The 27,234-nt window shown below is 40.7% G+C and overlaps 1 protein-coding gene and 1 long non-coding RNA gene across 3 annotated transcripts; one reads left to right on the top strand and one right to left on the bottom strand.

Moving 5' to 3' along the window:
• Positions 1–545: 545 nt before the first annotated feature.
• Positions 546–9,340, bottom strand: LOC122543093. The gene is made up of 3 exons (XR_006309917.1): positions 9,062–9,340; positions 1,165–1,595; positions 546–1,072 (listed from the first exon to the last, which is right to left on the bottom strand). It is a non-coding gene; the product is annotated as an uncharacterized LOC122543093 (long non-coding RNA).
• A 191-nt stretch (positions 9,341–9,531) lies between these two features.
• Positions 9,532–25,913, top strand: ncaph (non-SMC condensin I complex, subunit H). 2 transcript variants are annotated; one of them, XM_043681336.1, is made up of 18 exons: positions 9,532–9,593; positions 10,424–10,647; positions 10,891–10,978; positions 14,508–14,600; positions 16,669–16,789; positions 17,074–17,207; positions 17,734–17,923; positions 18,999–19,087; positions 19,346–19,554; positions 19,801–19,949; positions 20,378–20,478; positions 21,315–21,437; positions 22,134–22,241; positions 22,333–22,485; positions 23,610–23,723; positions 24,546–24,634; positions 25,527–25,602; positions 25,801–25,913. In XM_043681336.1, the coding sequence occupies exons 2-18, from the start codon at positions 10,430–10,432 to the stop codon at positions 25,858–25,860; spliced, it is 2,115 nt and encodes a 704-aa protein (XP_043537271.1). In that variant the 5' UTR covers positions 9,532–9,593; positions 10,424–10,429; the 3' UTR covers positions 25,861–25,913. The 2 variants fall into 2 exon arrangements, with proteins under 2 accessions (XP_043537271.1, XP_043537272.1); XM_043681337.1 differs by having other exon boundaries at positions 9,593–9,680.
• Positions 25,914–27,234: the final 1,321 nt, after the last annotated feature.

The following is a 27,234-nucleotide window of genomic DNA, read 5'->3' as shown; positions in this document are numbered from 1 at the left end:
GCTTTGGTCAGAGTATTGAGTACAGGAGTTGGGAGGTCATGTTGCGGCTGTACAGGACATTGGTTAGGCCACTGTTGGAATATTGCGTGCAATTCTGGTCTCCTTCCTATCGGAAAGATGTTGTGAAACTTGGAAGGGTTCAGAAAAGATTTACAAGGATGATGCCAGGGTTGGAGGATCTGAGCTACAGGGAGAGGCTGAACAGGCTGGGGCTGTTTTTCCTGCAGCGTCGGAGGCTGAGGGGTGACCTTATAGTGGTTTACAAAATTATGTCTATTTATCCTATCCATGCCCCTCAAAGTCTTTTCCCTGGGGTCGGGGAGTCCAGAACGAGAGGGCATAGGTTTAGGGTGAGAGGGGAAAGATATAAAAGAGACCTAAGGGGAATGTTTTCATGCAGATAGTGGTACGTGTATGGAATGAGCTGCCAGAGGATGTGATGGAGGCTGGTACAATTGCAACATTTAAGAGGCATTTGGATGGGTATATGAATAGGAAGGGTTTGGAGGGATATGGGCCGGGTGCTTGCAGGTGGGACTAGATTGGGTTGGGATATCTGGTCAGCGTGGACGGGTTGGACCGAAGGGTCTGTTTCCATGTTGTACATCTCTAGGACTCTGACTCGAACTCAGTTGTAAGCCAGAAATAATAAAACAAAATTGTGAACTGGACCTGAAACTGAACCGGACTCCAATTCCTCTGTGCCAAATTCTGTCTGTCACACCTGCTGAGTTTTTTCCAGCAATTTCTGTTTTTCTTTCAGTTGTGAGCCATTGTTTCTAACATTGGGACTAATTTCAATGGACTTAGCAGATTGCTGTTCTGAACAAAGGCAGACATAAATTAAATGGAATGCATTTTTGTACATTAAGTTTTCTAAAATCGCTCAACATCTTCATAACTTCAGAGATTGAGGTTTGCTTCCTGCAGTAGAATACTGTACTCAGATGAGTGGAACTGAATTTGATGCGTTCTGACCAGATTAGTCGCCCCATCATTATGACGATTCTGTCAGAGCTGAGGTGTATATACTCTCAAAATTATAGGTCAGCTTTGACTTTGGCAAGTGAACCTGGGAGTGCAACATGTGAAGTGAGAGATTGAATAGTCTGCACATCAATGGAAGCAGTCTTTAGACTCATTTTAATACTGTTTATCACTTACCAGATCTGTTGCCTGACAGAGTTCCTGTCCTACGTATTAGTTTACTCCTCCATTCCCATAGCATTCAGACATAGTCTCATTTGTGTTCAGCTGAGAAAACCACACAAATCCAACGTGCTGGAATTATTCTGGCTGAGTCGACTCAGGAGGTTCATTGAAAGAATGAGGTTTATGCTCTCTCCCTTTGGACAGGTATGTCAGATCCATTTCCCTTCCAGCGCATTGTTGCTATTTGCCATAGCTGAGTGCAGTGGCCTCTTCACAATGACAAATATTTTGGTGCTTAGTTTCTTTTCCTTCACCTCCTTCGTGTTTTCTGTTTTTCCTGCAGTCTTGTTACCTGTACAGGATGGGAATTGCCTCTTGCTTTTGATCTCAGAAGTGGCTTAGTCCTAGGTGATGTCTGAAGAGTTATTTATACATAACCTAATCTATGCAAATAGATTTTAAGCCGTTAATTCTGTGCTTACCAGAAGCCCATGCATACTTTTATCACTCACAGTACCTAAAGTTCATAATAGCCAAAAAAAGAGACATCTTTCTCACAATTTCTCGAAGTAACATATCTGTTGATGTAACATCAGAACAAATGTAATCTTTTGTAGCAAATTGAAGAACTTGATGTCCAAGTACAGCAGGTCCTCACACATTGCAAGAAGCATTAGAACGTCATTAAGTTTCAGAGGACAGAAATATTGAAAATAGGAGGAGAACAGACCAAGTGACTTTTGAGCGTGCACAGTCACAAATATGATCACGGTTGATCCCACCTTCTCCCCATATCATTTAATCCTTTTCAACCTGAAGAGCAACAGCTAACTCCTCATGAACACACAATGTTTTGGCTTCAACCACGCTCTGTGGCTGTCAATAGCACAGGCTCACCAGTCTCTGGGTGAAGAACTTTTTCCGTAACTCAGTCCTAACAGGAATACTCCTCAATATTAAACTATGACCCTGGATTCTGCACTTCCCCACCAATGGCACATCCTTTCTACATCGAGCCTGTCAAAGCCTGTTAAAATTTGATCAGTTTCTTTGAGAGTTCCCCCCCCCATTCTTCCAAACTCTAGTGAATACAAGCTGAACCAACTCGATCTCTTACCCTATGTCAGTCCTGCCATTACAAGAATCAATTTAGTCCATCTTCACTGCATGCCCTTGATAACAAGAACATCCACTATTTCCGAAGTGCTCTGCTACAAAACCATTGTCAATGGACTCTTGCACCTTCTCCACTTCAAATGTTAGACTCACTGGTCCATAATTCCTTGTTTTCTCCCTATGTCCCTTCAGAAAAAGGGACATTACATTAGCTACCCTATAATCTGTAAGAACTGTTCCAGGAACAAATGAACATTGGAAGGTGATCAAAAAAATACATTAACTATTTTGAGGGCTACTTTCATAAGTAGCCTGAGACAATGATTATTCGGCCTTGGAATTTACCAGCCTTCAATCCCATCAATTTCATTAAATTTCTCCACTGATACAGATTTGCTTCAGTTCCTCCTTTTGATTAAATCCACATTATTCGTGTCTTTCTTTGTGAAGGCTGAAGTGAAATGTTAATTTAGCTTGTCATCCGTTTCTTGGTTGCCCATTCACATCCCGTTTCTGATCGTAAGGGACCTACGTTCGTGTTCACCAATCCTTTTCTCTTGACATACTGACAAAAACTGTTTCATTTAGTTCTTCTGTTCTTAGAAGCTGACTCGCACTCTACTTGCCTGTAATCAATCCCTTGGTCCATCTGTGCTGACTTCTAAACTGTTCAGAATTCTCAGGCACATGGTTCTTCCTTGCCAATTCGTACACCTCTTTTTCTCCCCCCGCCCCATCTCATACTAATCTGTAACTTCCCGTATAAGCCAAGATTTCACCACAGTTCTCTTTGCAAACTTGCGCCAGACAGGAATATATTTTTGCTGCTTCCTCATTTGATCTTTGAACATTTGCCACTTTCTTTCCATTATTATTCCTTTCAGTAACATTTCCCAATCCATCAAAGCCAACTCATGCTTCCTACCATTGCAGTTTCCCTTCCTTAAGATTCAGGACCAGGAGTCTCAGAATCAAATACCTCACTCTCCATCTTGGTATAAAAACCTGATCCCATTATTGTTGCTCATCCTTAAGAGGGTTAAAAGGGGCCTTCTCAGGATGGCAGCCGTTGACAAGTGGTGTTCCACAAGGCTGAGTGTTGGGACCACAACTTTTCACTTTATACATTAAGGAACTAGATGAAGGAAATTAAGGCATTCTGGCTAAGTTTGCAGACAACACAAAAACAGAGGGACAGGTCGCACTGAGGAGGAAGGGAGGCTGCAGAAGGATAGGCTCAGGCATGGAAAGTGGGCAAAGTAGCGGCAGATGGAGTACAACATGGCAAAGAAAGGGGTCATGCAGTCTGGCAGGAAGAGTACATGGACTATTATTGAAAAGGGAAGAAAATTCAGAAGTCTACAGTGCAAAGAGACTTGGGAGTTCTCGCCCAGGATTATCTCAAGGTAAACTTGCAGGTCGAGTCAGTAGTTAGAAAGGCAAATACAGTGATGGCATTTATAATACCAAAGCGGGTATGTGCGTCTGAGACTCTTTAAAGGCTCTGGTCGGACCACTTTTGGAGTATTGTGTGCAGTTTTGGGTCCCTTTTCAGGAAGGATGTACTGGCCTTGGCCCAGAAGGCTGTGGAGGCCAGGTCATTAATAGTGAGATGGACAGGTTCCCAAGTATCAAGGGGATCAAAGGTTACAATGAGAAAGTGGGAGAATGGGGTTGAGAAACTTATCTGCCATGATTGAATGGTGTAGCAGACTTGATGGGCTGAATGGTTTCATTTCTGCTCCTAGTCTTATGCTGTAATGATCTTTCATGATTACATGACCAATTGTTCATTTTTCATGATATAATACCCAGTCTTGGAGTGCCTGTTTTCTTGTTGGTAACTAGATGTCAAAAGTCACATGACACCTGGTTCGAGTCCAACAGGTTTCTTTGATATTACATGGTTTTGGAGCACTGCTCCTTCATCAACTGAAGTCAAATCTGATGATGGAGCATTGACCCAAAAGCTTGTGATTTCAAAGAAACCTGTTGGACTATAACCGGTGTTGTGTGACGTCTGACTTTGTCCACCCCAGTCCAACACTGACACCTCCCCATCATGGTAACTAGATATTAAGAGTCTCTTTAGCCTACTGCGTCATGTTGGTCACCAAGCACCTATCCAATCTGGTCTCATTTTCCAGCACTTCCACCCTTTCAAGTGTACATCCAAATATTTTTTCAATGCTTTGACAGTTTCCACTTCTACCATCCTTTCAGACAAGGAGTTCCAGATTTCCACTATCCTCTGAGAAAGATCTTTCCTTAAAACAACACTACAATTCCTGCCCCTTGCCTTGAATTTACATCTCCTGGTGCCATAGTTGTGAATATGTCTGCTGAGCTGCGAAGTTGATTTGCAGACATTTTGTCCCCAGTCTTGGTGACATCTTCAGTGCTTTGGAGCCTCCTGTGAAGTACTGCTGTACTGTCTCTTCTGGAATTTATTTGCTTCCTTTCCTGCTGTTGCCAGTTCTGTTTGTTCGTCGTAGTGGTGGGTATTTTGGGGCGAGGGGTTTGTTGATGGAGTCTGTGGATGAGAACTATGTGTCTAGAAATTCTCTGGCCATCCTCTGTTGGGTTTGTCCACACTCGTTGTGTTACTCCAGTCAAATTTGTGGTCCTTGTCATCCATGTGTATGACTACTAGGGACAGCTGGTCGTGGCACTTAGTGGCTGGTGTGTTCTTTCTACCGTCACATCCAGGAACAGGAGTTGGTTGCTGGTTTCTTTCTCTCTCGTAAATTTGATCTTTGTGACCATGATGTTGATAATCCGGTGTGTGTTCTCGATCTTTTGTTCTCTTAATAATTACAGAAGCGTTATCCATGTACCTGATCCGGAGTTTGGATCAGATTTGTGTGAGCGTTGTTTGTTCCAGTCTTTGCAACACTGCTTCTGCTATAAGCACAGAGATGGGTGAGCCCATAGGCGTCCCATTAATCTGTTCATGTTGTTTGGTTGTTGAATGTGAAGTGTGTCGTCAAGCACAGGTCTAGTAGTTTGAGTATGCAGTCCTTGTTGATAGGTTCCTCACCATGTCATCTGTTCTGCTTGTCAAGGAAGTTGGCTATGGTTTTTCCGGCTAGAGTGTTTGGGCAGTTGAAGTGAACAGTGCCGTTACATTGAATGAGACCATTGCTTCGTTCTTGGGTTTATGTTCTTGATGTTGTCCTGTGATGATTGTACAGACTATTTAGATCTGCTGATCAGATATTTCAGTTTTTGTTGGCGTTCTTTTGCCAGTTTATGTGATGGCGTTCCTGGAAGTGCCACAATAGGTCTAAGAGGTGTATCGGGTTTGCGTACCTTTGGTAATCTATGAAATCTTGGGGTATTGTCACCCTCTGACTTACGACGGATGGAACCAATCTTGGTTATCAGTCTGTTTTTTTTGAAGGTTCTGTTGTGTGTTGTTTCATCTATTAGTTAGCTGTGGTGTGGGGACATACTCCCTCTGCAGGTAGATATTGGTATCTGCCAGTAACCTCTGTTTTCTGAATAAATTCAGCCTCAACCATAATAAGTCATTTTGCCTTTATCTGCGATAATCAAGATTATGTTCTTGTCGGGCTTATCTCTCTTTGGTGTTGAGGTTGTTCATTTGTCTTTTCTTTGTTAGGAAGGGTACAAAGGTTGTCTTAGTGCTTGCTGTCTCTCTTTGGTTAATCTAGTGCTGCAAGGAAGTCTGTTGTTTTGTGTCCCTGTGCTGGTAGTTGTGTCCAATGGTTAGTGTCTTGTTTTCTGTGTCTGTAAGCTGTCTATTGAAAAGGTTTCTTACCCAGGTGTCTGTCGTGTTGTCTTCTCTATTGTTGGTTAGCTTAGTCATTTTGTCTTGTAGGGCTGTTCTCTTACTATATGTGGTTCTGTTCTGTCTTATGGTGATGGCCTGTTTGATTGTTGTGATCCATTGCTGGTTGGTTGTTTTTGAAATTCACAATTTCTTGTTTGTTCCTGTATAGTTTGTTGCGTGCATCCATAATCATAACCTGGATCAGCCTGAGACCATTGTGTCTGAGTGTATTTCTCTGGCTTGTGTGATTGGTGGTCTGTATCTGACACAGGATGGTAGTAATGTGATTCCTTCAGCATCCATGTCAGGATTGGAGTTGTACATAGGTAGCACTTAGAACTGCCTACGGAACAGTGAACACACTGCAAGAGTGTACAGAAAAACCACACACAGACCAGGTCCTGAATTTCAACAGCAACCACCCCAACACACGAGAGAAACTACATTTAGATCTTGTTCAAAAGGGCTACAACACACCGCTGCACTCTCAACCTGTGAAGAGATGAACACTTCTAGAAAGTCTTTTACCAAGATATCCCTACAACTTCATCCACAGATGCCTACCAGAAAAACAACATGATGAGGACGTGCCAGGAGCTAACACACTCGCCATGCTACCTTATATAAAGAACATCTTGGAATTAACAGTTTGATTTTTCCAATCAGTGATTCATGACAGCCACACAGACAATAACTCACCAGGACAAAAGACCCTATATACCCATCATGTGTAAGACTACCATAATTTAAAAGATTCCATGCAAAGACTGCATGAAACACTATACAGGACAAACAGGTAAACAACTAATAATACACAACACAATACAAAACACTAACTAGCTACTAAACACCACGACCAGATGTCCCTAGCAGCCATACAGACTGATGACAAGGACCACAAATTCAACTGCGTCAACACAAAGATCTTAGGACAAGCTCAGAAGACAGCTCGAGAATTTCTAGAAGCACTGCACCCATTCACAGACTCCATCAACAAACACATCGACCTAGACCCTATATATGGAGTCTCTCCATTATTAAAACACTCCAGCCCTGGAAACATCCTGGTAAATGTCCTCCTGAGAGCAATCACATGCATTCTATGCTGTGCAACCAGGACTGTGCACAGTATTCAAGCTGTGGCCTTTAATGTTATATACAGCTCCATCCCAAGCTACTCGATCTCATATATACTGGTTGACTAATTGATGCAAGTATCCCATATGATTTCTTTCCAACCTTGTCTACCTGCTGTGTTGCTTTCAAGGATCTTTGGATAAGAACATCAAAGATATTTAGTTAGATTAATCTTCGGATAGGATAAAAGGTCAACACAATAGGGGCGAAGGGCCTATATTGTGCTTACTGTTGTACATTCTAACACCAAGGTCCCTCTGAATCTCTATGTCGTTGGGTCCTACTATATGTTGTGAACTCATGAGCAATATTACTCCTCAAAAAGCGTTACTCACACTTCACCAGCGTTCACCAGCCTCCACCACATCCTCTGACAGCTCATTTCATTCACGTACCACCCTCTGCGTGAAAAAGTTGCCCCTTAAGTCTCTTTTATATCTTTCCCCTCTCACCCTAAACCTATGCCCTCTAGTTCTAGACTCACTGACCCCTTGTGATTTTTAACTTTGTATATCTTGATGGCTGTACGGTCATTCTCTGCTTCCTGCCACAAAGCCAACTTTGGATCCAATTTGCCAAAATACCCTCAACCCCAGGGATTCTTATCTTCTTGACGAGTCTCCACGTGTCACTTTCTCATAGTCTTACTGAAATCCACAGATTACATCAACTGCACTACCCTCATCTACACAATATTCACCTCTTCAATAAAGTTCCTAAAACCTGTTATACATGATCACCCCCTTAACAAAGCTATGCTGATTTTCCTTAGATTAATTCTTGCCTCTCCAAATAGAGATGAATTCTATCCATCTTGTCCTGCCCTGCAATGCTCACCCTTGCCTCCCACAACAGCCCAAGATACATCTCATTTAGGTCCAGGGATTCATCAAATTTTATTGAAATGTTTGACCACATTGTCTGAAACATAGAAGTCAAGTCAAAGACCAAATCAGAAATTGCTGAGAAAGCTCTGCAGGATTGGCAGCATCTGTGGAGAGAAATCACAGTTAATGTTTTGGGTCCAGTGACCTTCCACAGAACTGATTTCCAGCACACAGTTATTTCGGTTTCTAATTCAAATCAAAGAACTTGGTGATCAAATTATTATGCTGTTATAAGACCATAAGACCATATAAGACCATAAGACATAGGAGTGGAAGTAAGGCCATTCGGCCCATCGAGTCCACTCCGCCATTCAATCATGGCTGCTGCGCATTTCAGCTCCACTTACCAGCGTTCTCCCCGTAGCCCTTAATTCCTCTAGACAACAAGAATCTATCAATCTCGGCCTTGAAGACATTTAGCATCCCGGCTTCCACTGCACTCCGTGGCAATGAATTCCACAGGCCCACCACTCTCTGGCTGAAGAAATGTCTCCGCATTTCTGTTCTGAAATGACCCCCTCTAATTCTAAGGCTGTGTCCACGGGTCCTAGTCTCCTCGTTTAACTGAAACAATTTCCTAGCATCCACCTTTTCCAAGCCATGTATTATTTTGTACATCTCTATTTTTTATCATTTATCATTTTTGTTATTGTGGTCAATACAAAACAATACAATACAAACATGAGAGAAGCATTCTAAGGTAAGTGCAAAGAAGAGCTGCAAACTGAACAGTCGTCTCAACAGTCTGATTTATAAAAGGACATATAAAAACCAAGCAACATTGGAAGTATAAGTCTGTTATACCAATCAATAAAATCATAGCTAAATCCACATCTCAATACTGTATACTTTCCCATCTTTGCTCCATATCCAAAGGTGCATTTGCCAAACAACATCTCTTGATCTGGAGAGCTCCAGTTGTCCCAGGATCCACAGCGTTTTGAAAAAGAGAATCCCCAATTTGTGTACGAACCTTTTGTCGTGTGCAGCACACGTTCATACTGGTGTCAGCAAGTTTCGGGTTGCGGGCCGGAACGTCTTCTCACACAGGGTACTCGATCCATGGCTTGGCTTCTCAGATGGGGCAGTGGAGTATTGTTTTTCCACTGGAGAAAGAAACCTCTGGAACCAGTGAAGGAACAACTGGACTTTTTGTCATGTGGGGTCTCAGGCGGATGGATAAAGAGGGGGCGAATGGCCTCTCTCTCTCTCTCTTTCACAGGAATGGTCAGCAGGCGGACACTCTGAACGTCGGGGGAAGTTGAAGCAGAGGGAATGTTCGGTATTTGACTGCCAATTTCTGTCAGTTTTCCCGACAACCTGCTTCTTGCCGCAGAGGCAGCTACTGCGCACCACCCCCTGCGGGGGAGGTGGGGCGTGCGCTGGAGGATTGCGCGTGCGCGGAGCGATGGGCCGCTCGGCCGCATCCCCTCCCCCGGGGGATGGAGAGCCGCGCGTGCGCACTGTCGAGCCGCGGGAATTTTTAAATCCGGATCGCAGTAACGGTAAAACCGAGCGAGACCCCGGCCTTCGGGTGGAATACAACGCCGTTGGCGGGGGGGTAAAAATAACCAGCCATCCACATTGTTCAGGTCGGTGCGGGCCCGGACGATGTGCGGAGAGCTGCAGATTGGGTTTCTTTCATTGTTCGCTTCTTGGATTTGAGCGGGCGGATAAAACTAGGCCTCCATCCGTCAGAAAAACTGAGGCGAATGTCGTCGATCCGCATCGGGTGTGAATGTTTGCACCCAACACCGGGCGGATCGTGCGAGTGGTCGGTCGATGTAGGCTGAGCAAGGCCGGGATGGTCGAAATTCAATCCCGCTGAGCGTGATTGAAACAAGTCGCCCGACGTCTCGCATAGTAAAAGTGCAAATTGCGGGTGGCTGGGAAGCTGAACCAGAAGCAGAAATTGCTGCAGAAACTCAACAGGCGTGCCAGCATCTGCAGAGAGAAAGCAAAGTTGCGAATCCAGTGAACCTTCTTCAGCACAGTCAGCAGTTCTGAAGAAGGGCGACCGGACTCGAAACCATAATGCTGCTTTCTCTCTCCCTGCTGAGCTTTTCCAGCAATTTCTGTTTTTGTTGTCAAGGATCTCACTTGTTTCCGGTTGCCATAACCAATTGCATTTCTTGGTGTCCGAGGTTCGTTGACACCGCTTGTACTTCAAGAGATGCTTGCCAGTGTCGAAGTCGTGAAGATAAATGAAAATCATAACAAAAAGTCGATCCAAAACCTCCACTGTAATGTCACCGATGTGCTGAGTTACCATTCACATGGTGATTGAGTGTGAAACTTTGCCTTGGTGTTCTTATGTTGTACTTGTTTCTCACAGGGCAAAATGGATTATTCAACTTCAGTGTCTCGAGTAGGGTCTACTGACCACAAGTTTATTTCTCCAGCGACAAAGCGACAGGCTGTTCAGAGTCTTAAGACCTCTGCAAAAATGGATGTTGCAGCAAATGACGATGAACGTGAAAGGAGGGAGAGAAGACGCTCAAAAGTGACAGATTTGCAATTAAGTGGCACAGAAAGCCCTTTGATGTCCCCAGTGTCAAGGTACATCTCATTGCACTGTTTCATTCCAGCATGTATTTATGTATCATTGCTCCTGAGTGAACATTTTTTTTGCTTGGTCCTGAACCCACAGTGTTCTGCAAGACCCTTCCTAATTCCCATTACAGGTTCCTTCTCTTGCGATGTGTCAAAATTCTTGATTCAAGGTTTGTTTGGATCCTGAGCTGGGAGCGAGTAGCTTTTGACCTTGTGACAATTCATTCTGACTGTCATTCATTGTTGCAGGGGGACTCCACAATCCTTTGAACCCAAGCTGTCAAATAATCAGATATCTGAACACTATTCTACCTGCATCAAACTATGTTCTGAAAATGTAAGTGGATGTTGACCATTGTTCTGACTTCATAATTGATCCAGTTTTTTCTTCACAATGTTAAACTTGTTTAAAATTGGAAAGGAAATAGGCTTCTTGTACACTTTTGTCAAATATGGACTGATGGGATGCATCCTTGGATATTGAAGTAAGTAGCTACAGAGATAGTGGATGCATTGGGAGTTATCTTCGACGAATCCTTTGATTGTGGAAAAGTGTCAGAGGATTAGAAAACTGCCAACCTAGTACCATTATTGAAGAAGGGACGGAGACAAAAAAGTAGATAGCTTGAGGCCAGTTAACTTAACAAATGTTATTGAGAAGTATCAGAGTCCATTATAAAGGCAGTAATAGCAGTGTGTTTAGAAATGCATGTTATGATCAGACAGCACCAGAATGGTTTCATGGAAATTTGGCCTTCTTTATTTCAAAGGGAATGGAGTAGAAAAGTAGGAAGATATTGCTGAAGTCTACAAGGCAAGAGTCAGACCGCAACTGGAATATTGTGAACATTTTTGCGCCTCTTATGTCAGGAAAGACATACTGGCATTGGAGGCAATCCAGAGAAGATTCACTTAACGAGTACCATATAGACAGGGATGAGGAGAGATCGAGCCAGTCGGGTTTGTACTCAGTGAAATTCAGGAACATACAAGATTATTTGGGAATACAGAGAGTACATTTGGAGAGGTAAACTTTTGGCTTTGTGTGAGAGTCTTGGACCAGAAAGCATAATCTTTAAATAAAGGATTGCACATATAAGACAGTTGAGCAGAAGTTTCTTCTCTCGGAGGGGAATAACTGTGGAATTCTTTCCTGTGGCACTGCTGTTGATATTGATTTATTGAGTATATTCAAGGCTTTGATCGACAGATTTTAGTCAGTTGGGGAATGAAGGGTTGTGGAGATAAGGCAGTAAAGTGCAGTTGAAGATAATTAGATAAACGCTGATCTCATTGGCAGAAGAGACTTGATGGGCTGCATGGCCTACTTTTGCTTCTAGTCTGGTTTGATTAAGATAGTAATCACACTGAGCTTGTTGAATCACTTTTGAAAGGGTCACTATTTCTGCTAACAACATTCTGATCATGTGTTGTATTCTAAGATGTGAATCCCAAGACTGCATTTACCAATCTTCATGTAAAGTGTTAAATATGTATCATTTTTAGAATTTTAATTTTGAAGTATTGGCATATGAGGTGGTGATTTTTTTCTTAAAGGATTTAAAAACAAGCACTCGGTCGGGCCATAATTCTGGAATTAGGACCTCATCCAGGATGTGTCAGACGGTCAATGGAAGATGTGTTTTTATATGATAGTTGTGACAAGTGAAATAAACATTGAGGAGCACATTGTTGTTTTGGCTCAGGGTTCATATGAGTTTAGAAAATCCAGAGTCAAACGTTTTTGCATGATTTGGATGAAACCTGATGGGATCCAAAACAAATGTATGTCCTCTTCAAGAAAAAGACTAGAATGGTTTTGGCACATGTACCGCAATTGAAAAGTATAGTTTATGCACCTTCTTGACTGCGTGTATTTGGTTAGAAATGTTCAGATTATTAAAAAGCTGAGAAAATCAATGTTCTTAGATTGAGAGCTTTTACTTGAGCAGACTTAGTACAGATAGAAAAGAACTGTGGGAAATCAGTGACATGAAATTTCATGTTTTGGTAGGGAGGGGTAATGATTTGAATCACTGTGAAGGGAATAGATTGAAACTTTATTTTGCTGGTTATTTTGTTTTCTAGACTGAAATTGATCTATTTTCATCTTTTATATAATAAAGACAGAAGGTGTCTGTTTTGCTAAACATGGATCCTTTCGCAATGAAGGAATTCAGACAATTTAACTGGACATTTAACTTAAAAACTGGAAATTGCTTTTACAACATGAACTATAAAGAAAGGGTTGGGAATACATAAAAGGTCTGTCAGCACCTGAGAAATGGTAGATGGGTTTTAGGTTTAAACCCGATGTCGTGCTGTTTATTTCTGGATTTTTTTTGTGTGCCATGTTGGTCTTCTGTGACATTTCTTCCGATGCAAAAGTAATCAGTATAGTTCATTTTGTTGACCATTGTTTGGATAAAATTCATGTTCTGGTTTTGAACTTTTTTGGCCATTTCTCCACTGAAAGGATTAGTTGTTTTCAAATGTGTTTTCTTTCATGAAAGTTTCTCGTTGCTTCTTGAAGTACCTGTGGTAGATCATGGATCCGTCAAGAAAAAATATCAAACTTGATTTGTGGGATGAGAAACTAATAATAGTTAAAATGCTGATACGTATGTTCATTGCAAAAGTAGTACATAGAACATTAGAGCGCCATACAGGCCCTTCGGCCCTCGATGTTGCGCCGACCTGTCATACCAACGTGAAGCCTATCTAACCTACACTATTCCATGTACGTCCATCTGCTTGTCCAATGACGACTTAAATGTACTTAAAGTTGGTGAATCTACTACCATTGCAGGCACAGTATTTCATACCCTTACTACCTCTGACATCTGTCCTATATCTATCACCCCTCACTTTAAAGCTATGCCCCCTCGTGCTCACTGTCACCATTCTTGGAAAAAGGCTCTCCCTGTCCACCCTATCTAACCCTCTGATTATCTTATATGTCTCTATTAAGTCACCTCTCAACCTTCTCTCCAACGAAAACAGCCTCAAGTCCCTCAGCCTTTCCTCGTAAGACCTTCCCTCCATACCAGGCAACATCCTAGTAAATCTCCTCTGCACCCTTTCCAAAGCTTCCACATCTTTCTTATAATGCGGTGACTAGAACTGCACACAATACTCCAAGTGCGGCCGTACCAGAGCTTTGTACAGCTGTAGCATAACCTCATGGTTCCAGAACTCGATCCGTCTATTAATAAAAGCTAAAACACTGTATGCCTTCTTAATAACCCTGTCAACCTGGGTGGCAACTTTCAAGGACACCGAGATCTCTCTGCTCATCTACACTACCAAGAATCTTACCATTAGCCCAGTACTTTGCATTCTGGTTACTCCGATCAAAGTGAATCACCTCACATTTGTCCGCACTAAACTCCATTTGCCACCTTTCAGCCCAGCTCTGCAGCTTATCTGTCTCTCTGTAACCTACAACATCCTTCGTCACTATCCACAACACAACTGACCTTAGTGTCGTCTGCAAATTTACTAACCCACATTTCCACGCCCTCATCCGGGTCGTTTATAAAAATGAACAGCAGTGGACCCAACACCGACCCTTGCACTCATCAAGCGGCAACTAGTTTTGTAGAGTGTTCATCTGAGTCTCTGTGAGGAAAGACGTAAGGACTGTACATGACATGGAATTTTTATCAGATCACTCTTGAGTTACACTACCAGATCCCTGGATGTCACAATTTCATGAGTATGAGTAAATGGGAGTCAGGTTGCAAGGAGAAATTTGGACCAATGAAGGAAGTGGCTTGTACTCTGAACATCAAAACTTAGCTGCAACAGACTTGAATTTGTTGCAATATAATCTAATTGCACTCTTTATTCTGTGACTTTCATAGAAAATCACCACAAAGAATGCATTTGGTCTTCATTTGATTGATTACATGGCTGACCTCCTCAAGGAGAAGGAATCTGAACTCACTAACTTCAAGGTCAGAAAGACTTTTGACATCTTACTTTATTGTACAGTCTGTTCTGATATAATGCAATAGTTGCGTTCCTGTGTGATTCCCGTGTTATAAGAAAATCACATAATCGAAGCACCATTTAAAACAATGGGACTGGAATTGCGTTATAGCCAATACAGTGAAGGAAAGTTCGCGCTGTACAAATAATGGTCTAAATTCTTCAATTGCATTATAGCCAATTCCCATTGAGGAAACGTGTATTACAGCAGGAACGATTGTAATGTCTCTCGTGTGATTCAGTCAAAAGATCGAACTAACCTTTCAGACTTATGTGACTTCACGATGTGACTTGAGCGACTTCTATTAATTCTAGTTGTTGTTCGTGACGCATCTTATTCATTTTGTTTCTACTGCAAATGTAAAGAATAAGGGCCCAAGTTGTATTCTGTGGTATTATCCATTCTAAATACCTCGGTTGGCAAATCTTGGAACCTCGTGTCTTAAACCAGTGAGTAGGGATAGCTCTTGATTGCAACACCATGCACAACTTATATGAATTTTAGTTTATTCTGCATGATTCCTGCCTTTTTTCCCAGTGACTATGTGTCTCCAAATTTGATTGGCGTAAAAGGTTAGACGGACAGTGTTGATAAAAGGCATTCAAGTGTTTTACTAGCCATTATTGTATTCAAGGCTGAGCAGATTAAGTGGGCTGAATGGCCGACAACTATTCCTGTGTCCCTCCAGGGCGATCCAACAAAGGTTTCTGTCCATGCTAGGTCTGTGGGTTATTGAATATGTCATCTTCTGGCGACAAGTTCAGGCCGTAGATAGTTCTCCAAAACTCTGATGTACTTGGGTTCTGCAAACAAAAACTCTGGAAGTGAGAAGCAGGTGATGTGAAATCATCCACTAGGTATGAAATGTTGGTTGATAAAGTCACCTTTGCTGATAGTAGAACATTGATCTCTTCGCAATGCAAAGACAATTGCTCAAAGAAGACCTTTGCCAATGTGCGCAGTGTGTTGATGTGAGTGTTTTAGCAAATTTAGAACATCTTCATAGTTATTACTCAGAAACGTATTGAAGATCATTGTAATCATGCAAGTATTCATTGAATTCTAACCGCTGGTTGTGTATGCTTGAAGTACCCGCACTTTGTTTCATCTTTAATGGTTCTGGTCCAAGGCCAAGATGCAGAGGGGCAACTCCTTTGATTTTTCTTATTTGTATTCCAGTGTGGATGTTGAACTTGATTCTCTTAAACTTTTGCCTTGTGTTCCTGTATAACTTGCTGGCCTTATCTTGCAGATAATCTTTCTGTGCTTATTAATTTTTTTAAAACTTTGGACAGAATGTAAAAATAGTTCAATCCTCTGACCTGTCTCCTCTTTTTGCACAATTATATGCTTTTTCTTGAAGTTTGTTAGTATCTTTAACCTTTCTCCTTATCCTTGGCTTTGAACTTAATTTTGGCACTGGAACATTTTTTTTTCATATTTTGGAAAATCCTTTAAATGTTTGCCACTGCACTCAATTGACTCATCCCTTAACTTCATTTGTTGATCACTGTAGTGAACTTGGCTTTCATGCTCTCTGTTGCCTTTGTGTCAGTTGAAATCCACTCTTGTCTTCTCCAAACTAAATGTGGAATTCTGTCATGTTATGATCCTTGCTCCCTTGAATGTCTTTTCTATGAGATCTTGGATCCTCCTGAACTCAATATTGAGTCGAGAAGGATGTTTCATGCTAGGACGAAAAATGACATGGTGTTCTTTCAACTTAGGCTCAGGTTCAAAGGAGCACAGTAATTTATCATCAGTCAAAAAGGCAGAGTAGTATCAAGGTACAGAATTAAAATTACATGGAACATGAAGCTGTCTGTTGGTGGATGGGGTAGTGGGAGGCGAGGACAGGTGATGGTGGTGGTCTCTGCATGGAGGTACTACAAATGGGTTCATCCAGTCTACATTGGATCTCCAATACAAAGCAGAGGACATTGTGAACAGCAAATATACTTTGAATAATTTAATTTGTAACCTGCGTGTATGAGACCAATTTATTAACCTGGTGTATTGACTATTGATCGAAGATGGCAGCTGGCACCTTGGATGCCAGTACGAAGATCTATGCTGTGAGAGTGGATGCAGTACATTCGGATGTGTTCAGAATCCTGGGGGGCCTTGGAAAAAACACTGAAGAGCCAGGAACTGGTGAGTAAGGACAAATGTACATCTTGAACCTATTTTGAAAGGAAAACGTAGCTTTAGTATTCATTAAAATTTTGTTCCATCATGATATCATTTGTGCAATCGTGAGAAAATGAGAGACCAATCCTATCTTATTGAGAAATACGGTTTCTTTTAAGCCCCGTTTCAAGATATAAAAGAATATGTTTAGATTAGAGAATTGGGAAGTGTTCAGGCTTCCTTGATGTAAATGATATCATCCATCTGTGCATTCTAGCTTTTTATGTTTCTGCTTTTTCTGTGTATAGAGGTAAACCCTGAGTCTTCTGAAGGCCAAAATTCAAAAGGCCCTCAGAAGCAAAACAAAAGGAAGCACTCTTACAAAACCATTGAGCAGAACTTGAGCAACATCACGTATGGAGTCAGTGACATGAAGTTTGAGGTGAGATTAATTTGTTTTTTAATGTAGGTGGCCAAGACATTCAACAGATCCCACAAATCTCTCTGATTCATTAAGGAATTGCTTTAAGTGGAAAGGGTCAACAGGCTGCCCAATGGAATTTTGACTATGCTGAACCCTGTCTAATTTGACTCCAAACATTGAACCATGTCACAAATATCACCTGAACGTTAATCTGGAACAGAAAGCATGCTTTCATATATTTGCATTAACTTTGAGCTGTAATATTATGTATCAAGAAATTGAATAGGTTCATTTCCTTGTCTTGTATTGTTTTACTGAATTCTGTGGTCCACGGTCCATGAAATCATTTGAGTCCGAATTATATTAAAAATGGATAAATTTTCTTTATGACCTTGATGAGGTGAAGAATGAAAAGCAACTTGCATTTTCTAATATTTTAGTAAAATATAAATGAAGAAAAGAAGACAAAAACATCTTTGTCTAAAGAAGTCAAATAAAAAATCGAAATGCCAATTAAGTTTAATGAACACCTTGTATTTTGCAGATTGATCCAATGTTCCAGAAGGCTGCTTCATTGTTTGATGAATGCAGTGCGGTGGGGGTTTTCATGGTTAATCTGCAGACCTATGGACACACTGCTGAGCTGCTATTTGATTCCGATGCCAAACTTATCGATACTGGTCCTCCACCAGAGTTGCTGCCCATTGACCAAGTGGAGATATCTGACCTTGGAGGCAAGTTTTTTAAAAAATGATATGGCATGGTAACATTTCTGTGACCATAAGTTTGGTGTCACAAACTATTCATTTCCATATCTTTTTCTCCTCCTCACTGAAGGGAGATCCATTGTGTGTGGTTGTATTCTCTCATCATTGTCACAATAGTCACACTGCTGCTTCGAAGTAGAACAGCAAAAGTATTTGTTTTCTTCATGGCACTTTGTTTAGTTGGTAGACTGTGATTGTCAATGTGACTAATAAAATGAAGTGAACTTTTAAGTGTTGCTAATGCACAGGAGGTCAGACAGCACCCGCGGTGCAGGAAAGTTTATGTTTATCAGGAAGGGCTTTTGCCCGAAACATCGATTTTCCTGCTCCTTGATGCTGCCTGACTTGCTGTGCTTTTTCAACACCACACTCTTGGCTCTAATCTGCAGTACTCACTTTTGCCCTGAAAGTTTTGGTGCCTATTGGACGGTCATTATGCATCTCTCTGTTGATAACCTTTGTCAACAGATGATCTTATTCTCTTCATTTTTGCTTTCCTGATCTGGCATACAGCCCATATTTTAAAAGATCTTGTGACATTCATTCCAAGTGGCATTCTTCCTGCAGGGACCTGGCCAAGACATGTGAATCGGTTATCAATTCCAAGAGGGCCAGTTCGGTTTATACTTGACTTGTTCCTCAAAAGCATCCCTTTTGTTTTAGCTTGCAGTTGCCATCGTTTACACTGAGAACCTTGCTTTGTGTTGGAACAATCTGGCTTCAGCTTCATGCTGAAATGCAACTCATTGCAGTCCTGCGCAGCTTGGTGCATATCACCTTGCAACATGTGCCACAGAGTTGGTTCAGGTGCATTGTCACTAATTTTACAGGAGACATTATGAGATCAGCTGAGTAAACGGCACTAGAATAAATCCAGTTACAATAATTTACTGGCTTTGTCCTTTTGTATGATCTCAACAATTATGACTATGTTTTGATGTTTATTACGTCAGCTTTAATGCTGGCCCCTCAGCATTGTGTCTATTGTGCTTAACTATACATCGTTCTCAATTTATTTCTTGTTTGCATTAACTTCTAACAGGCCTTCAGCAGTCTTTGGATGACAAGAAGATCTGTCCTTCATTAGAAGATTTTCAGTTTACAAATTGGGACAGTGAGGCTCATAATCAGGTACAGGAGAAGTCCATCACTGATTAAACAGTGACAATGCCTTCAATGTTTTCAGCAAAATAAAATGGCTAAACTTTGTGTGTGCACATTCCTTAGCTTGCAGGTTGTTTTTGTTTCATGCTGCAGGTGGTGTACTGCTGTGTTTATTTTGAACTCCAAATCATTAAGGTTGATCATAATCAACTATATAGAGTCGATTGATATTCTTGTGAGTAAGTGCACAGCCAAAAGTACGCAATTTCTTCTTCTCCTCCTCAGGCTGTTTCTTTAATAATGGAAAAATTCAAGAAAAGTGACCACTTATTCGATATGAATGCAGAGCCAGAATTTGCGCATGGTCAGCTGGGAAGCCATGACCCTGTGGTGGATGACTTTGATGGAGATCTTTGTGATGATGCTGGAGATCTGATGCACCAGGATTTTGAGAACCAGCAAGAATCCTCCATCATAGCAAATGGTCAAGGCTGGTAAGAAGGGTGATTTGTAAGCTCGAGAAACATTGATCAGTCACAGCAATTAGTAAAGCACAAGCAGTACATATCAAAATTTATTGTATATAAATTGAGTAAACTCTTGAAGGAAAACTAACAGGGTCGCTGAAAGAGCTAATCCATGTTATTTTGAGATCTGAGTAGGAGCAGTACCACTTGGGACCAAACGTCTTTTGGTCTGAGTTGAAAATAGTTGATTAACATACTTAATCTCTTTCATAGTAAAGAAACCATTCCTCTGTCAGATGTGGATTTCAACAGCCTCTGTGTCCAGCTGTCAAATCACCCAGGGGAATATTCCTACTTCAGCCCCAGAATCATGAAGATGTGGGCAGGTCCTAATCACTGGCGTTTCAGACCTCAACAAAAAGGTGGGTGTAGTTGATGTACATGGCTGAATTCCTTGCCAGAGATGCTGAAGTTTAAGCATTTTTGTTTCACTGTGGTTAAATAAATATTTGAAATTAATTCCCTAATCTTTTTTCAGTAATTGGATCAGCCCGACACTTAGCAAATGATGGGGAAGGTTAAAGAATTCAGTGGTTGATTTCTGTGTCACTCTTCAATATATTCATTTTTATTGGAAAATTTAATTCCATAATGCACAAAAAGTCCATTGATTTAATGAAGCTTCTAAACTAACTACTCCTAAATTGGCTGAAGTTAATGCATGCACAAGATGTAACTGAGTACTGTATGCAAAATAGCACTGGTGTTAAAAATATGATCTGCACTTGTTGAATCAATGTTAAGTTATTCAATGCACCTTCAATAATTTGTCTTTTTTTGTTTCTGGCAGAACCAATTGCTAATCAAAATAAGAAAAAGCAAGCTAAGAAAATATTTGAAATTGACTTCAATGAAGATATCAATTTTGAGATTCAATTCAGAGAGACCAGGGTTAGTATAACAAGATTAAAGCATTTAGAACAGGGGACAATAATTTTTTACTTAAATTTACCGATCCAGTTTAAATCGAAATCAGGAAACCAGTAATAAAGCTTAACTTTACAAATGTTTCGGGGGAAGCAACGTCTAAGGATGTTTCTAAGTTCCAGACTTGTGATTTACTGGACATGGTTTAATGAAGAGTAGGGCTGTTGGAACACAACTGTGAATGTGACTGTCAGCATTCTTTGTAAAGACCAAGCAGCGACACTGGCTGAATGGTTGTCTTTTGTGACATGATGACTCTGGCTTTTAAAAATAGTTGATAGAATCCAAGAACAGAATTGATAGATGTTGTAAGAATGTTTGAGAGGTATAATATTGAGAAATGACAGAAATATTGACGACTACTTTGCAACACTGGCAGTGGTATTGCATTATATATGAGAGATATGGCAATGGTTAGCATTCCCTCTCAATTCCTGAACAGAAATTGTTAATATGCTGCATTAAAACTACAGGTCATTAATATACATGCATGTGCAATAGTGCAATCACCTGAAGCGAATAATGCATTTTCACAAATGAGTCACACATGGTGAAGGGACATAAGAGGCGATGGAGAGAGGTACATCCAAGACAAACTGTCTCCAATTATGCCTCATTGCTACATATCAGCACACGTGTACAAACATTCAGTGTATTTCCTGGGCTGTGGTTTGTCTCATGGAACGGAGAGAGAATCCTTGCATGAGGTATTTTCACTGTTTTGGCTATAACTCATTTGATGTATTGGATAGACAAGATGTCCTGTGTCCAAATGATTACTGTTTTGATATTTTTTCCAGGCTGCCACAACAATTTCAAAAGCTGCATTAGATCGACGCAGTAGAAAGCTGACAACGCTACCTACAGATTTCCATTATGATCCAGACAATATTACCCGGTTGTTTCTTAAACCTAGTGTCACGGTAACTAGAGCACATTTTCCAATAATGAAAACTGATGAAACATGATTCAAGTCAAAAAAATCTGCTATATTACACTATATTAATGGATGAGTTGATGCACCTTAAAGGTTTTCAAAAAGATGTTACTAATTGGAGTTAGGCTCCGTTTTAAAATTGCCCACATGATCACCTATCTTTATAAGCTGTACCTCTCTGAACAAGCCCACAGTTTTACTGGAGTGGAACCTGAAAGAATGATTGTCTCATGCTGTTTAGTGGCAGAAAGAAGTGAGGGCAGAAGTTGCCAGGGTTTTGGCGAGGTAAAATATTCCAAGAGTGAAAAGGATGACATGAGTGTGTGTGTGTGTGTGTGTGTGTGTGTGTTTCTGTCTGAAGCTTTCTTTACACTGCTCCATTAAGTGCTTGCAGGTTTGATTCAGCATGACGTGCATGGAATGTAATAGTTCTGCTTTCTCTTAGCTAAACCATTGAAGAAGTCCCTTTACTTCACCAGTTTGACAGTGATTGATAAGAGAGGGTTCTTCTTGAACTGAGGGAAGACCATCAATAACTGATGGATAGCAAACCTCTCAAGACCAAAAATGTAAATTGATGCTGAGATCCTAGGGTCAAATTCTGAGTAAGGGTCCCAATTTTGATTGTTGACTTCCCTTGATTTCATCACTTTTTGAAAGATTTTATCGAAATTATTTTCAGGTAAAGCGGATTGTGAAAGAAAATATTTGCACGGATCAAGATGATGGAATTGCGGATTATGATTACAATAATCCCAACGACACATCAAACTTCTGCCCTAGAACACAGGTCTGTGTTTATTGCTCATGCTCCTTGTGAAGAATTTTGGTCAACTCGTCCTTTATTTTGCATGATTACCTTTTCTTATTTTTTTGTACAGCCTGATAGTGATGATGATCATGATGGGTTTGTGGCTGCAAATGATTCCTTTGATGCTGCATTGGAGCAAGATGAGAATGGTTTGGAACTGGATGGAAAGGGGTTAAACATCACAACCTACGGAGGAGAAAACTTAGTGGCAGAGCCTCAGAAAGTGAGTGGTTTAGAACCTATAATCAAGACTCTCAAGTTATTTTGCTGTGTATTTCAGGCTGGGGTAGGGATGAGCTATTTTGTATTTCAGCAGAGTTCTTGAGGCTTCAGCAGCCTTTACAGTGGGATATTAGTGACAGTGACAAAAGTTCTTGTTGATGGCTCACAACTGTTAACGGTTGGAAGAATTGTTTGCAGCTGGCACCTGGTTCTGCCAGGCCTGTTATGGACCAGACCAAACTCTTCAAAAGTATATCAAGGAGATAGCCTCGACCCTAACATGTTATTTTATTTAAAAGCAAGTGGCACGTGCTGTGTTCCAGATATGATTTGATTGGTCCACTATGTGACTTTAAGCAAAATACAATTTACTCTTACACCACAGTTAATATTACAAACAAAAAAATTGTCATAACTTCACCTCTAATGAAATACTGAATAAAATGATATGTCAACTACTAATCACCAACTGTTCCAATATAGCAGCATCCCATAAAAACACTCTTGGCAAGGCAAATTCAGCAAAATAGATTTTCTTGATGTGCCATATCCTTTATGGTCCAGGAGAAAGGAACAAACAATCTCACAGCAGAGAGGGCTGTATCTATTAGCTTCAAATGCCAACTCCAAACCCCAAAGAAAGCAATACAAAAATCCTGGATTTGTGTGAGCCTGACTCCATCCACTCATGCTTCTTTCATCTAAATTTTTAAAATAATTTCAGGGACCTCAAAACTGATTACCCACTGCTTCGAAAGCAGACATTCCAGCACTGTGACAACACCTCTCGAAGAGAAACAACACAGACCAAATCTCTCTTTAATGCACAGTATCGTCACAGGATTTTACTTGGGGAGGTTTGCTGCTGCCAATCCACTTCATGTCATTTCACAGAGTGTGCTCGTACTAAGTAGTGAAGGATTAACCATTGATAAGTTTTTGGCAGAACTGGCATATATTTACTTGACAGGAAAGAGTTTTTTGCAAGGTTTGTGACAGGAAAGAGTTTTACATAACAACAAAGTGACAGTTTACATGATCTTCAGGCCAATGGCTTTTTCCACCTTATTATGTGGTGGATCTTGCAATTTTGAAATTCTAACTGAAAATTACACTCATTTTCAGGTCAACAAAATCCTATTGAATTATTCAAAGACAGCAAAAAAGATGGATGTGAAAAGACTGAAACAGAACATGTGGGATCTCCTGACTGAAAACAAAAATATCACGGAAGGAAAAGTGAGGAGTGTACTCAAGAGGATTAATAAATGGCTTCTTTCAGGGCATCCTTGGTCAGTTGCAATGAACTCACCCAATGGATTGAAGGATATTTTAAAATATGCCCCTATTATTAGTATTCATTAGTTGTGGGTTCAAGGCCAACTTAAGATACTCCTAAAATATCTGGTGTCCTTTTCATCATCTACTCACCTCTCCTGACCTGTCAGAAATTTAACTTGGCAACAGGTGATGAGCGAGTGTGCAAGGCCAAGAGTGGCTTGCCCAGTTGAGGCCCTGAAATGGCCACTAAAGGGTTGCTTTCCACTAAAGTGCCATTTTGAAGTCTGGTTGAGATTCTAGTGCAGGAACAAAAGTCGCAAATTAGCCTGCTTGGGTTCCCTGAGGAAAAGATGATGTGTTGGAATGCTCCTCTCTCATGGGAGATTGTTCATGCTTACCATACACCTTTCTAATCCGCCAAACACATTCTGTCCCATCTAACAAAACTCTCACAAACACAGCAGCCTCCCTTTGGTTTCCTGACCTGACACCCCTGCACCTATCTGGTTCAAGGTTCTCAGTGTTTAGATCTGGAGACTCTGCAACTGTGATTTCCTCCTCTGGGTACAAGTTCTGTTTGTCTGACTAATGACTGCACAGGTGCCACATCAGTAGGGATGTGTTCCCTGCTGACTTGTTTGGCAACACCTGTAAATTGTAACTCTGTTGAAATAATGATGCTGCTTCTGGGATACAGTACTTTGTTGGCTTCAAATGTTACAGCTTAATTTGAGATTGAGCAGGATACCGTAAACAAGTTGACTCTTGTTCACTAAACAGAATGGAGTGACTGAGGAGCTGCAAGTCGCTGTAATGACGGTGAAAGGACAGCAAAGCTTCACAAACATCACCAAGAATCTGTTTGAAAGGTTTGCTTCTTTTACCTTGGATGGATTTGTGAACTGTTGGAAATGTGCCATTTCTCAATTCACTCCAGGATCATTTTGAATCTTGATTAGAACCATATATGACTGCAGCACAGAAAAATCCCAGGCATGTGACTGAATGTACACTGGTTCTTGAAAGAGAATTACATTCAAGTCCTGAACCATGCAATCTTTTCTCCTTCAGTTCTGAGTCACAAATGGTCCAATTGATAATTTTAAAAGCACAACCTGAAGAATATCTGAAATAGAATTCAAGTTTCAGAACTGAGGACAGTCAACTCAAAACATTTAGTCCATTTCTTTCTCCAATGATGCTGCCAGACTTTGAGTTTTGCCAGCATTGGGTATTTTTGGGGGGGCAGTGCGGTTGAGTTGCAGACTGTGTTTCTTGCAATGACTGCCCTTGTTCTTCCTCATGATGGAAACTGAAACTTCCCATACTTTTGGTGGGTCATCTGGGAGGATCTGCCTTGTTTTTAATAATCCAATGCTTAGGTCAACACTTCAGTTTAATTGCTCTCTTGACTTTTCTCTGCTTTAAAACTTAATGCCTCACGAGGCCATTTCAAAAAGAAGGCCAGGATGAACAAGTTTGCCGTCACATGGAGTTGAGATTAGATGAAGGAAGCAAAAGATTTCCTTTTCTTTCATGACACATTTGTGCATGAGATGGAGTGGTACAATTAAAGATTTTTATAGTCATTGCAGAGACTTTTTTTTTATTAGAGATGTGTTTGTGCAGTTTATTTTCTCCAGCTGCCTTAGTGAAATTAAAAATGTGTCCTGAACCTTGATCCAATCATACCAATGTCACTGCACTTCTGATTATATCCATGCAGACTTGTGTTTAATTTGTACTCTCTTGTGTTGACAGATTACCGAGTACAATGGCAAAGAACCTGTCTGTTCCTATGGCATTTGCCTGTTTGCTTCATTTAGCCAATGAAAAGGTATGTATCTGGCACAATTTCACTGAGTGGTGCATGAGTGAAGGAACAACATGAGTTACAAGTTAAGTTGCAAGGTTTGCCCTTGTAACCTGCTGACAACAGACAATAGCATCAAGATTCTTGTGCAGCAGAGAACTGGATCACACTTGGGTTGTATGGTGGCATGCAAGTTTAAATCAATGTTTTATTATCTTACAGAATCTTGCAATCGAGGGAAAGGAAGATTTATCTGATGTTATCATCAGGCAAGGAATCTGAAGACATTCTGACTGTACATACATGTAAAACAGAGGTTGGATCAGCTGTACATAGTTGTAAATCTTTTCTTGAGACAGTGAACCTTGGATCATGCCTGCTACATGACCCCATGGATGCTTTCCTGAGGCATAATTTCTCCTTCATTTGCATAAATAACTTTTTAGTCTATCAATGGACAAGTTTTCAGCATTGAAATTATGGTTTTACATTGAAGATAAATGATTTAATACACTTGTGAATATTGCAGAGCGAACTTTTCTATGGATATTTTTCTTTTCTATTTTAAACTTATATTTTAGACATTGTTTTTGTAAAACAAAATGGAATAAAGATTTTTTTAACTTGTTGACAAGGTAGGGGCATTGCAGGCAAGACCAGTATTTGGTGCCCATCATAATTGTTTCGAACTGCTTTATTAACAACTAAAGTGGCTTTCGAGAGAAGTCATTCACAACCACTCTGGGATCTTGTAAGCTAATCTGTGGGAGGATAGTGTATTTCCTTTTCTTGAAGATATTATTGAATTACTTAGGCAGTCATAATAATGCAGTAGTTTAATTATGCTTTCTTCTGATCAAGATTGTTTTCGTTTAAATTTATTTCACAAAATCAACATGCTAAGCTGTAGTGGTGGAATATGAACTTGTGTCTTTGAAGCATTTTGCCAGGTCGATGGATTGGAAGAAAGGTTCACGAGTTCAAATCTGGGCCTTCTACACCTGTTATGTGCACTTAACCAGCGCATTTTTCCCTGGTCATGAAGCTCCTTCCCCATCACCTTTGCTGGCCTACATTGCCCTGAACGGGCTTTATGTACAATCATTTGCAAAACGTGGATAATTTATTGATGGTGAATAATAGGTGAAAATATATTGTGGGTGATTTGGGGATGGAGGTGTGTGGAAGACCTGTTCTGATTATGGGGTGGGGAAGGGGGAGAGAGAGGGAGAGAAGAGAAAGAAAAGTAACAATGAGTTCTTCATTTTGTTACCAGCCAATGGAAAACTTTTAAATGACCTGATTGTGTTCACATTGCTGTCGATAAATTGGTAATTTAACGTCCTTCAAGTACAATCATAGTCCATCTTACGTAGTATGTAGTTGGGTATTTGTTTTTTATGATACAGTGGTTGTCTTTAGCAAATAAATTTTGCATTCCACTTGGCCCAGGCATCAGAGATCGCATATCTGAATAAGAATCGATAAGTTATTTTAGTCAATTTAAATTTTCCTTTCTGCTTCACTTCAAAGGGGTGGCACGGTGGTTCAGTGGTGAGCACTGCAGCCTCACAGCACCACTGACCCAGGTTCAATTCCAGTCTTGGACAATTGTCTGTGTGGAGTCTGTGTGCGTTTCCTCCCATAATCCAAAGA

The sequence above is a fragment of the Chiloscyllium plagiosum genome, chromosome 42 (assembly GCF_004010195.1).
Source record: "Chiloscyllium plagiosum isolate BGI_BamShark_2017 chromosome 42, ASM401019v2, whole genome shotgun sequence".
Taxonomy (NCBI): domain Eukaryota; kingdom Metazoa; phylum Chordata; class Chondrichthyes; order Orectolobiformes; family Hemiscylliidae; genus Chiloscyllium; species Chiloscyllium plagiosum.
Note: the sequence above shows the minus strand (reverse complement) of the source record. Positions and strands in the feature narration are given on the sequence as shown.

Coding starts and splice junctions, on each gene's coding strand:
- ncaph (XM_043681336.1), top strand. CDS start 10,430: ATGGATTATTCAACTTCAGTGTCTCGAGTAGGGTCTACTGACCACAAG. Junction 23,724..24,545: donor AAAATATCACGGAAGGAAAA/GTGAGGAGTGTA, acceptor TTCACTAAACAG/AATGGAGTGACTGAGGAGCT. Junction 24,635..25,526: donor ACCAAGAATCTGTTTGAAAG/GTTTGCTTCTTT, acceptor TTGTGTTGACAG/ATTACCGAGTACAATGGCAA.